Raw genomic sequence first — 12,870 nt, forward strand, 5'->3', positions numbered from 1 at the left:
CTGTGTTTCATCTAGGTTGTACCTATGATGGAAGTGCCTATAACAGCTCCTTCAAATGGAAGAATCCTGCTGAACCCTGTATCCTGCGCCAGTGCCAGGTAAAGTCCATCTATTTTACTTTCCAGTGACAAGAAATCCATAAAGTCCTTTTCAGAAACCCTTTCCAGAACACAGAACAAACACAGAACAAAACTCCAAAGAAACAAGCAAAAAATGAGAAACGAATGAAAAACCAACTCTATCCTTGTCCATATTTATTGTGACATTCACCATAACAAGACAGATACAGGATAGTTATTGCATGCGTCTTATTTCTAGAAGCACACAGCAGAATTGTTCACTATTGTTAAATTGTGCCTGGAAAAGCTCCGAGAAGATGCATATGTCCTTGGGGAAAATTCATGTCTTCCTGTTGAGTCAGCTTTGCAAAACACAAATTCTTGTTAGCAGAAAGAGGTATTGTTAGAGGATATATGTTTTCCTTTTTTTTTTTTTTTAAATTTAGAAACATTTTGAACTGAAGCCAGTCTGTAAACTGTTTTAACCAAAGCAATTAGTACATTGTGATCACCATGATTTCAACCCAACTGATTTAAGAACCACCAGTTCAGCTCCTAAGGAGCCCACTGTTGCCTGGTGCTGAACTCTGAAAAGAGCACTGTTTCCATGTGACTCTAATCATTACACGTCTTAAACACAGGCAAGATAAACTAGAGGGGAAATGAAGAATCAAAATATTCTAACTTATTTTCTTTAAAGAAATACTCTGTTAAAAAAATACTCATCTAATTTTGACATAATTTAAAATTTTTTCTCTGTAGACAAGATGCTGTTAAATCATTTTACCCCAGGTTCATTTCAATGTCCAAGGATATGCTGTTGCATTTAAAGGAGAAGGCACTTAGTATAATAATGCATATTTCTCTCTGATCTTATCTCAAGTATATTGACATTTAGCTTATCAAAATCTGAATCTTATAGAATCATGTTATTATAAGCCCACAGTGGGCATGTTCACTCATAAGATCTTCAGTTACTTATTCAGTTGAATATTCAATTTATTTATGTAGTAATCGAAATTATTTATGAAAATAAGCAGTAGGTAGAACAGATATGAACAATAGATTAATTGATTCAGTAAATATTTGTTGAATTTTTTCTCTGGGTTATACATTCAGTCAGCTTCATGGAACCAAATGATGATGACAATGACTTTTAACAACATCAAAGCCCACACTCATTCTAAAATTTGCCCCACTCCATCACCACCGTGCTTCTTGACTGATGCAATTTCCAATTTTTGATAGGGACACTCTGAAAGCAACAGCCGCTTGCCTTTTGGAGTAGGCTATAACATTTGTATACAATAGTCAGAGGTCTTGAAGATCCTCAAGTTGCATGATCCAGTGGTGAATTTTGTTGCCATTGTTTGAATTAGATGAAAACCAGTATTATCTGGGAGGGAATATTCTCTTGAATGAATAACATATCAAGCCATCATCATTTGTGAACACTGAAAATCCCATTGCTTATCAGCTTTGGTTACTAGTCACTCACCAGGACCCAGAGAGAATATATAGGAATATCAAATTATTATTGAAAGAGCTCTTAAAGACCAACAGACCCAGGAGTCAGGAAGCGCTGAACTTTAGAATGAAGCCCAGAGAGGGGATGTTCACTACCAAGGATGAACTTTGCCTTTTAATTTTTCTCCTTTTATAATGCTTTGCCTAAGCCCTGTTGCTGCTGCTTGGTCGCTTCAGCTGTGTCTGACCCTGTGTGACCCTAAGGACTGCAGCCTGCCAGTCTTCTCTGTCCATGAGATTCTCCAGGCAAGAGTACTTGAGTGGGTTGCCCTGCCCTCCTCCAGGGGATCTTCCCAACTCAGGGATTGAACCTGGTTCTTCTACCTTGTAGGCAGATTCTTTCCTGCTGAGCCACCTGCTGCTGAGCCAGCAGCCACTCCTGCTGAGTAAATATCATTTTACTCAATCACCATAAAGGCAGACCTCTGTTAAGTTAGTTACAAAAAGCTTCTCCTTCTCTTCGGTAGTACCTTCCCACTCCTGCTTACTTTCTTCCTTCTTTAGGGAAGGAGACCTCATCTATGAATGCAAGAAATGACTGTTTATTGGTACCCATCAGGGAAGTCTTCATGTAAGATGCTCCTCTGCTGAAGGACACAATTGCAACCTCTCTCTCCAAGATCTTTCTTCTCAGGACACAGAGTCAGTAACAGAAGAGAGAGTGTAGTGTAGTGAGTAAAATATGGCTGTTGCCATTCACATAACTTGTTACTTAAACTCTCCAGACTTCACGTTCATGCCCATAAAATGAGGATAGTACTACCTCATAGAGTGGTTGTGAGAATGAGCAACAGTGTCATTTAAAACACTTCTGGTAGAGGCTGTGTATACTGAGTACAACTTGGTACCAGACCAATAACAGCTAGTCTAATGATCCGGTTTATTTCCACTTGAGTTGAATTCTAGCTTATTTCTTAAGTCTTCTTAGTAAAGGAGTTTGATGGTGGAAAATTTACCTTTATTTTCCACTTTTAGTGTCTTACTGGAAAAGGAAAATCTGAAGATCAGAGACAGGAAATTCATGCTGGGGAGTAACCTGAATCTTGCATCTGCATTGCAGATACTAAAGGGAATTTGATCCTGGACTTTTTGCATTGCTTAAGTTATATAACTAAAGGCCAGTTCCTTTTTTGATGTTGAATATTGCTGGAATTTAGACATTTTTTCCTTTGCAGATGTGATATAGACCATAATAAATTACTTGGTAGTGGAAGCCTCAGGTCTGACAGATGTGAAGACATTTAGGATGTAACTTTCTTTGTTGGATTGAGATGATATAGTAGCAGGCTCGATGAAGAAAATTATCTAGTTGTCAGATTGTTACCTAGTGTTTTACCTTTTGTTACCACTCCCCTCAAAAGAAAATTAATAAACACACAAAACCATTTTATAAAGTGGGTAGAGAATATAGAGAAAATCCTTCAAAGACCAACTCTGAAAATTGAATAAAAAAATGTTTCAATAAATATTAAAGTACTAGAGTCAAAAGATCAGTTGCAAATGAGTCCCTTGATTTTGCTATTAAGACTGAAAGTCTCTATTTTAACATAACATAGTATGATCTTTAAAATAGTTTTATCTGATCTCTTCATTTGCTGAGTGAGAGCCAGGCTCTCTGGGAAGCCCAGAGAAACATCTACAATTGCAGGGCTGGTGTCTACTTATTCCTGGAAGGGTGGTGAGGATTTGGGTCTCCAGATGCCAGTCTGGGATATTATGTTTGTCCTCTGTGGCTTATAATTAATGGCTTAAAGTGTAATAACAATTATAGATCATATAGGACATGTTGAAAACCTAAAACAGTTGTGAATGAACAGCTAGACTCTGTTAGCTACTGACTGACAGCAAGGAAGTCTTAAATACTAGATTTAAAAGAAAGAAAGGAAGAAATCAGAGTCAAAGAGAAAGAGCCAGAACAGGGAAGAGGACAGGTGACAAGATTTGCACTTTGAAATGGACAAGTTGGAGCCATCAGACCATCAGACAAGTTTGTGCCATGGACCTATGGACCCGATGCCCATCCCCCTTTGCACTTTTCGTGTTTGAGTTCTTATCCTACTACTTTGGTTACTTTCCAGAAGTGAGTAAATCTCAGTGGGAATGCTGGGGCTGACGTCGATTGTGACATTCTGTTTTTCAGGAAGGCGTTGTCACAGAGTCTGAGGTGCGATGTGTCGTTCATTGTAAAACCCCCTCCAAGCATCTGGGAACATGCTGCCCCACGTGTCCAGGTAACCTCGCAGAAAGGGGAAGGCAGTGTGGCTCCCCGGTACAGTGCAGCACTGTTGAAATCCTTCGGGGTTCTCTCAATCACGCATGATTTTCCCACTCCCGACTGGAATTTTTCTCCCTTTATGTCTGTGTACCTAATGGGTGAGGAGAGCAAACTCCTTTGCATAGAAATGTCCGGTTGGACTCCGGCGGGCCTGGGATGACTGCAATGTGCTGTAGGTCTTGGCAAGGATGCTCCGGGCTCCGGAGGCCTGCTTTCCACTCCACAGGGCCACAGGTAACGCTTATTTTGGAAGGAAAGGTTGTGGCTTTCCCTTGCTTCCAGAAATGTCTTTTTACTGCTTCATATTGCAATACCTTGGCCGGGGCTCGCCTTGGTGATGAGGCGACCAGATGTTTTCTGAACACCGAGAGCTGGGTCCCTAAGTGGATTTAGCTTAAGGCTTTGCTGGTCTCGGTTTTCTGCGTGGTGCAGCGACTGGGAACCACTGTCTTTTTAGAGGGCCCCAGGGCCTAGCTGACAGCAAAGTGATCTTTCCTTTCCAGTGGCTGGAGTGTTTCCTCTTACTTCTCTGAACAGGATTACAAAGGCCTCCTGCCTCTTTTCTTGCCCTTAGGTACAAGCCCGGGGATTTTGAGGTGAGAGATTTTTTTCTGATCCCTTAAGCCCCTGGCCCATACTCTTCAACAGATGTTCTACATTTTGGGTTTTACTCTGAGTGCTTTTCCTCACTGGAGGCGATACTCACAACTACTTCTCTTTGCTTTTGAAGTTAATCTCCAAAGGGCCTTCTGTTCTGTGAGCCTTCCCGGGAAATGGCGAAGGCACTGTCATGGGATGCTCTGTGAAGATGAGCCCCTTCCCTTCCCTTCCTGCCGTTTCCCTCCACACAGTCTGCCGTGCTCCCAGACCTGAGTCCCTTCCAGGGTCCAGCCTTCCCTCATCTTTGAATGACAGTGAGGACAATCTCTCTCCACTGCTCCTAACCTTCCTGAGTTCCCTGGACAGTCTTTATTGAACCAAGCTTCCTTTTCACACTGCAATTTCTGTTAAGCTTGTATTACTGGATAAGCTTAAGTGAAGGCCAGAAAGTTGAAAGTAAAATAATTCTTTCCATAACTCAGTTATTTTGTATCTATCAAACAGAGTTTGCTTGAGTACCATTCCCCTCTGAATGCACTGAGTGCTTTGCATCATGTAACCATATTCTAAAATGCCTAAAGGATCTTTATTAAGTTAGCTCAGTCATTCTCTAGGCTGCACATGAAAATCACCTGGGAAGTTTTAAGAAATAAACCTTGATGCCCAGGCTGCATCCCACACCAATTCCATCAGAATCTTGGAGGGTGAAACTCAGGCCTCCTGGATAATTTCTGTGCACAGCCAAGCTTGAGATTGATAACAGAGCAAATTTTATATGCCATAGAGATTTAAAAGATATCAAAGCTCTTAAATACGAATTCAGTTGGGTTGAGTAGACTGCCGCTTTATTGGTGCAGAATCAACTCGGCATATATAACATTCCTTTTCACTTAGGAGATAGTCATATTTTTAGACTGCCTTTGAAAGTGCCCATATAGAAACAACAGAATGAATTTATTCCAGCAGCTGAAGTTATCATATTTGAGCAATTACTTCTCTCATTTTGTTTTTCAGTTGAGTTCCCAGGAAGGAAAGGCTGAGCTCTGTAATTGCACATATTGTAATGTTAAGTCTTCACCACCATTTCAGTAAGGATGAAGTACTGTTATTAGTTCACACAGGCAGAAATTTGACTCAATGAGGATAAGTCCAACGGTGGGGTTGGGGTCCCAGGCCTCTTTTCTTTTCTGGCCACCATACTGTACTACCTCCCCCTACCCCACACCATGATAATTATTCAACTTGGGTCTAGATGCCCTGGAAAGCAAATCTCTAAAAGTTAACTTGCCAGTCAGCCCGGATGGGAGGGAGTTTAGAGGGGAATGGATCTGTGTGTGTGTGTGTGTGTGTGTGTGTGTGTGTGTGTGTGTGTGTGTGTATGGCTGAGTTGCTTTTCTATGCACCTGAAACTATTACAGCATTATTAATCGGCTATACCCCCATATAAACTAAAAAGGTAAAAAATTAGCTTGCCAGTGCTACACACTAACCCCTGACATCTGGGTAGGCACTCTGCCTTTGGTTATGGGGTCAAGAATCAACTTTATTCTCTCTCCTTAATTTCAAAGACCAACCTTTGGCATGAAAATCAGAAGACTCAGACCTGGCCGCATCCAAACTGCATTATCCTGTGTCTTGGGAAGGAGGCCTCAGCCAAGTCTAGAGAGGGACAGTCCATTGAGGCCTTGGGGTATTCTTATAATTCAGAAGGACTGGCATCTGTCATTGATCATGGAATGGTATTCCACATAATGACAAACACGTACAGCTTGTGGTCAGTTTCTTCCTGAAACAGATTGCAGGACATTCTTAGTTGTCTGCTCCTTCTTTTCTCGTCTGACTCTTTGCTCAAGGAGGATGGGCTGTGAAGGGAACAGTTTGCAACAGTTTTCATTTAAAAATTCATTATTTAAGTTATTATGTGGATTGTGCAGTTAACCTGTCTGGCAATCTGTATGACAGAACCAGTGGTGCAAACATATATGAAAGCATTGAAGACCCTTTGTTGGAAATGGGTTTTGAGAAGAGATGACTGGACACCTGCCATTATTAACAGTGCTGAGATATGGCCACGAGGAGGGCACCATGCTTATCAGGTCTCCTGGATCAAAGGGAACAGCAGGAGGGTGGCTCTGGCTCCTCCCCCTGGCTCTGGCTGTGGGCATCAGAAAGATCTTAAAGCCACAGTTCACCCAGCTATTCAGCTTCAGTAACGTTTGTCTCCATGCATTTCAGTTGAACAAAAGGCTTCATATCTAGCTTTAAAATGAATAGGTCCAGGGGCTTGATCGGGTGGTTATGGGCAATGCTCATATGTTCAGATGTTCCTTTTGTCAGGAACCAGCTGCTTTGAGAGTTTGGTGGGTTCTGTTGACAACTTTGGGTTTCCCAGGTGGCCCAGTGGTAAAGAATTCACCTGTCAATGCAGGAGATGTGGGTTCAATCCCTGGGTCAAGAAGATCCCCTTGAGGAGGAAATAGCAACCCAAACCAGTATTCTTGCCTGAAAAATTCGATGGACAGAGAAGCCTAGTGGGCTACATACAGTCCATGGGGCCACAAAAAGTCATCCATGACTGAGTGTGCGTGTTGACGACTTTAGTGGACAGGCCTTGAACACCTGTTCTCAGGGGCGTGAGTCAGTTTTTCACAAGAGCCTTCTTTGCTGAGTTTCCCCATTGGAAGTGCCGCTTTCCTCACTGTGTATCTGTGGAAAGTGACCTCAGCTATTCTGGCAAAGCAGCTGGTGAGGACAGTCCTGAGGAAGGAGGCTTTGCTGCTAGCTGGCCCATGTGGTGCAGGGTCACTGGCCAGCCTGTTCTTCTAGTCATCTGTGACATCACTTAATGAATAGAGCAGCGAGCTGGGCATCTTTCTGATAGGAGGCACCTCCTGGCTCTTGGGCCTATTTTTAGTCAGACTTGTTGGGGACATCCTAGTCCTTTCAACAACACACAGGGTGGGACTGAGAACTTGTGTGGTGCCTCCTGCCTTGCCTTTGTCCTTTCTCGTCTTGGTGTGTGGCCCTTTGTGTGGTATGGCCAGTGGGCTGGAGCTGAGTTAGAGCCCAGCGCTGCCAGCCAGACGAGTTCCTCCCTCTCTCTGGGCCGCGTGTTCCTCACCTGCAGGGGCAGTGACCAGAGTCCGTGCTCTGCTCACTGAAGATACAGCGAGGTCAGGGGTGCGAAGGGTCTGGCAGAAGCTGGACACTTCTGGCTACTCTTCTGGCAGTGCTTCGTGTCGTTTGCTGCTAAGCTCGTCCTTGACCCCTCTGGCTTGGCCGTCTCTCTGCCTCTTCCAGCCCCTCTGGAATTTGGCTCCCTGGCTGTGACGGGGGCGGCGCTGGGGAGCTCCTCAGACTCCGCAGGCTCGGAGCCCTGTACCGCTGCTGCGCAGGCCGACCTGACTTCCACCATTTTGTTTGCTTTCTAGCATCTTCAGGTTTCTGGGTCCATGTTGACTTTTTTGTATTCTACACATTTTTTTCTTTTCTTTTTTTTTTAATTTGAAGCAGTCTTGTCCTCTCATCGAAGATTATGCTGTACAAGTTGGGGGTGGAGGTGGGGATGGTTGCTCAGTGGCTAGAAGGATATAATGTCAAGCTGAATCAAAACTGTGGCCCTGATTTGAAGCTCTGCTTTGCTTTCCAGGCTGTGTGTTTGAGGGGGTGCAGTACCGAGAAGGGGAGGAATTTCAGCCTGAAGGAGACAAGTGCATCAAGTGTTCCTGTGTTGTAAGTACTGCCTTGGATGTTCCCAAGGTATTCCTTTTGGTCAGCTGTGCCTTCAGCTCACCAACTTCAGCCCTAAGTCTCTTTATAGTTTCTCCTCTCCCTCCTGATGTGGAACCAAGGAAAAAGCTCAGCACTCTAAGGTGGGTATCTCAGCCTTGGCAGTGTTAATATTCTGGGCTGGGTAGTTCACAGGTAGCAGCTGTCCTGTGCCTCGTAGGATGTTTAGCAGGATCCTTGGTCTCTACGCATTGGATTTTAGGAGCACTCACCCTCTCAGTTGTGACCAGCAACAGTGTCTGCAGACATTGCCACACGTGTCCTGGAGAACATGATCACGCCTGATCGAGAACCACTGGTCTAAAGAGTGAGGGAGAGGGGTTGATTTTCCTTCACCTGCTTTCTTTGGGCCATTCTCCATTCTTTGGGCCAGAGAAACTTCTTGCTTAGGCAGCTGTTGAGTTCTTTAGTGAGGTCAAATGGGAAGCAGATGGAGATAAATGTAGCTTGCTTTGGAGAGAAGCTGCTTTTGAGGATTGGTCAATCATACTGAGGAGAATGGACAGGAGGAAATGACCCCTAAACCGTGGATTCAGGGCAGAGAAGGGATTAGTGAGACAAAGCCTTAGACTTGCCTTTTTAAGGACTGTTGATTTGTAATTCACAGACTAAGGATATCTTCATAGTGCTTAGGAATGAAAAAACATATAACATATGTTATAGTTTTAAAGGGATATTTTTTATTAATGTATTTTAAAACTGGAAGAAAATCACCAATGATGGTGGTGGTATTGATGATGATGGGGACTCTAGTTTTAATCAGCTGCTCCAAGTTATTTACAGTAGGGAGTTAGTACAACCATAAGTTTTTTAAGCTTTTAATCTTTTGCAGTAAAGAACACCAGTACTCATCTCAGAATATTAAGAAAAAATAATACATGGGGAACTTCAGCATCCTAACTTCACCAAAGCAGAATCATATGTGGATCATCATAAATCATAGTGTTTGTCATTTCTCTACATGTCTTTTCCAAAATATTTCCTCCTTCTATAGTACACATGCACATACAACTTAGAGAGTCCAGATTAAGGTAAGCATGACCAAGGGTTATAGTTTTTGCAAGGGGAAGGACAGGAAGGAGAGAGGAGGAAGGAGACACAGGATATTTATATCTACACCTATAGATATATAGTGTTTATATCTATAGATAGATAAATATTTATATCTATACCTATAGATAGATACAGATGTAGATATAGATATAGATGTAAAAATAAATATGTAATATAAGGTATATGTACATTATATACCATGTATGTGTAAATATAAATATGTAATATAAGGTATAGAAAATACCTTATAAGAATATGTAAAAACACAGAAGTTGCTAATTGATGAAGATGAACACGATTTTGCATATTCAGACTCAACTTCCATGTTTTTCCTTTCTTGATAATTATGACTAAATAGCTCTTTTTTTCTTTTAATAATTTCTGTTTGCCACTAAATACTGCCCATTTCACAACTTTATTTCTTCCACACTGGTAGCTGTAAAGTTTTCTGATAATTAAATAAATTATTTTCATCTCATTCTTTTGGGTAGATTGAGGAAAAACAAGGCAAACTTCAGTAGGAAACTTTAAATCTGAATGAATTAGTGTTTCCATAAAGGTGGGCCAAGTTTAGGCAACTGAGCCTCCTTGGGGAGAAAATTTAGAAGGTGGCAGGGAGGATGGGAGGCTCCCACAGTTTCACCAATGACAGTCACACAAAGTTATCTGATGTTGAGAATGGAATTGAGTTTAGAGATTATATGTAAAGGGTCATATACGCATGCACTCAAGGTCTTCAGACTTTGTGTGTTTATAAAGACACTGCATGATCAATGAAATACACCAGAGGGCCAAATTCAGGCCCCTGTAAGTACTGCTTTTATTTTCAGTTGAAGAAAGAAAAATCCAAAGAAGTAGTTGCTTGCCCAGGCTTTCCTTCTGATGAGTTCCTCCAGATCTATATTCTGTATCATTTTCTATATCCCTATATATTCTAATCTCCTATGTTTCTGTATTCCTAATCCTATATTCTTTCTAGTTCTCCATGTTACCACCCTTGGCACATAAGGGACAGCTAATGCCTTGACTGTCCCTGGTGTCAGCCTGTGAGTTAATAAGGGAAGGAGAAGAGGAGATGGAGCTCTTGCTTGGGGACAGGACATTTATGAGTTGGCTTGGGTATGCTGCTGCTGCTGCTGCTAAGTCGCTTCAGTCGTGTCCGACTCTGTGCGACCCCATGGACGGCAGCCCACCAGGTTCCTCCGTCCCTGGGATTCTCCAGGCAAGAACAATGGCTTGGGTATAGGTAGAGTCAAAAGAGCAGTTTTTATTTTTGTGAATACACAAGTTTGAGGCATAAGCTTTCTTTTTTGCAGCTTGTTATGAAAGTAATTTGGTTTTTAATATGCTTTTATTTTGCTATCTTTTGATGTAGTATGCTAAAAAAAAATGAGAGAGAGAGAGAGAGAGAGAGAGAGAGGCAATGTCTTGGCAGCAGATGGCCCTGTCCTGAGACTGGCAACTGGACAGATGTTTGCTTTAGAAGGCAGTATTGCAAATGTGCAGCCTGACCCTGGCCCCATGAGACTCAGAGTGTGAAGGTTCTGCCTGGCCATGGGCTCGGACACCTTGCTGTGGACAGTGCGGGGAGTAAGGGGGTGAAACTGGACAAGGGCTTCGGACAGGACCTGTGAGAGGCTGGGTGGTCCACTGAGGAGGTTACAGGGAGAGTATGCCCCTGGAGGCTGCAGGTCCCCCAGTTTAAAAAGAAGACTGTGTATGATTATCTGCTATGCTTTGGTAAAAAGGAAAACAATAGTACTATAAATAGACAGACAGAAACACATCGATGCATTTGGGTATATATGTGGTGTTTGTGTGCATATATATTTGCATGCATAAATGTCTGTATCTATGGGTGTATCTCTCCACACACACATATCCACATCTATATAAGCATGCCTATAAATATAAATACAGACACACATTTACATGTCTAACTCTGGATTCCCCCAGAAACAGACCCTGCAGCAAAGGTTGGGGTGTAGGGAGTCTCATGGGAGATGGAGGATACTGGCAGAGGAGAGCAGAGATGAGATAAGAAGGGGGAGGCAACTAGCTGAGCGTATGTGACCAAGTGTGGATCACTGTGCCTGACCAGAGTTCACCCCTGCTGGCAGACTTGGGAAGCCAAAGGAAGTCATGCCTCAGAATTTCCTGCCCGACAGTGAGAGAGATGAGTTATGTTTGCACCACCTTCTGTCTGCTCCAGTGGGGGAGTTGATTTGGTACCCTTTTGAGCTGCTTCTCAGGTGGCAAAGTGACCTCTAAGAGAAAGAATACAGGTGCAGGCAGCTGAGTGTGTGCTCTCAGGTGTGCGGGTGCAAAGGGGTGGATAGGGCCACAGCAGTTGGCTACAACATATATATGTGTGTGTACACAGGTACGTGTGTGTATGCAAACAAGCACAGACGTAAATTACTATTTTTGTATCTCCGAATATGTATGCATATAGGTACATGCACATGCCATCTGTCCCTGGATTACGAGTTTTTTCCCTAAACCCATTACTTCCTTATTCTTTGCCCATGTCTCCACCCCTGTTTGGAATCCCTTTCTTTTCCTTCTTCACCTGGTCAGTGCTTGGCCTTTCAAAGTTGTTTATCATCACCCACGGAAACTCCCTGACCACTCCATCCCTCTAGGCAGAAGCAGAAACTGTTTTCTCATTTGTATTCCTGAGGCTCAGGGCTCTCCCTGGCTGGCTTACCTGTCGTCTGTCCCTCCCTCCTTCCCTCGTGTGCAGACACATGCACACACACTTCCAGGTGAGCCCTTGCCCCGTTGTAGCATGATTATCAGAGCATTTTCCTGTTCTGTGTTAGGCCGTGTCCTCCAGCAGGGAGGGAGGTGTGTTTTCTGATGCTCATCTTGCTGACCTCTGAGCTGAGCCGTATGGGTGCTCAGTGATGCTGGCTAGCACTCTTCACCTGCTTTCATATTGATATCTTGTAATAGTGTACACTGAACCAGTAATCTCTTTCCTTCTGAACTGCGGCAGTTCTGCCCTTTAAAGCTGGCCAGCTCCTTCTTGCCTGAGAGAACGTGTGTGTGTGTGTGTGTGTGTGTGTGTGTGTGTGTTTTAGACACTAGTGGTGTCTGACTCTTTGCGACCCCATGGACTGTAGCCCACCAGGCTGCTCCTCTGTCCATGGAATTATCCAGGCAAGAATATTGGAGTAGGTTGCCATTCCCTTCTCCAGAGGATCTTCCCAATCCAGGGATCATACCCAAATCTTCCACATTGCTGGCAGATTCTTTCCTGTCTGAACCTCCTGAGAGAATAGCTATTGTTAGATAAATATCCTAGTCTCATTAGGTTACTGTTTGCTTTGGAGCACACCCCATAATGTGTAAAACATCTCTAGTGTATATTACCCATCTCTGATGGATGAATTGCCAGCTCTTCAAGTAAATATATACACCATGAAAATTGTATTTTACGTCCAGCCCCCTTCGTTACATTCTCCAAATCTGTGAAAATCTGTCTACCCATGTTTTTAGGATGTGGTGACAGAAGCAGACCACCAGAAAGACACTCCATCTGACTGAGATGGATTCCTTGGG

General features: G+C 43.1%; 1 protein-coding gene across 2 annotated transcripts in view; it reads left to right on the forward strand.

The window, feature by feature from the left end:
• BMPER (BMP binding endothelial regulator) overlaps positions 1–12,870 on the forward strand; it is a 251,129-nt gene that overhangs the window by 65,536 nt on the left and 172,723 nt on the right. For both annotated transcript variants that reach the window (XM_070468378.1, XM_070468383.1), the window contains exons 4-6: positions 16–98; positions 3,727–3,817; positions 8,111–8,193. In XM_070468378.1, coding sequence (XP_070324479.1) covers positions 16–98; positions 3,727–3,817; positions 8,111–8,193 — 257 coding nt within the window. The remainder of the gene's footprint in view (positions 1–15; positions 99–3,726; positions 3,818–8,110; positions 8,194–12,870) is intronic.

Source organism: Odocoileus virginianus, chromosome 1, assembly GCF_023699985.2.
Source record: "Odocoileus virginianus isolate 20LAN1187 ecotype Illinois chromosome 1, Ovbor_1.2, whole genome shotgun sequence".
In the NCBI taxonomy this organism is placed as follows: domain Eukaryota; kingdom Metazoa; phylum Chordata; class Mammalia; order Artiodactyla; family Cervidae; genus Odocoileus; species Odocoileus virginianus.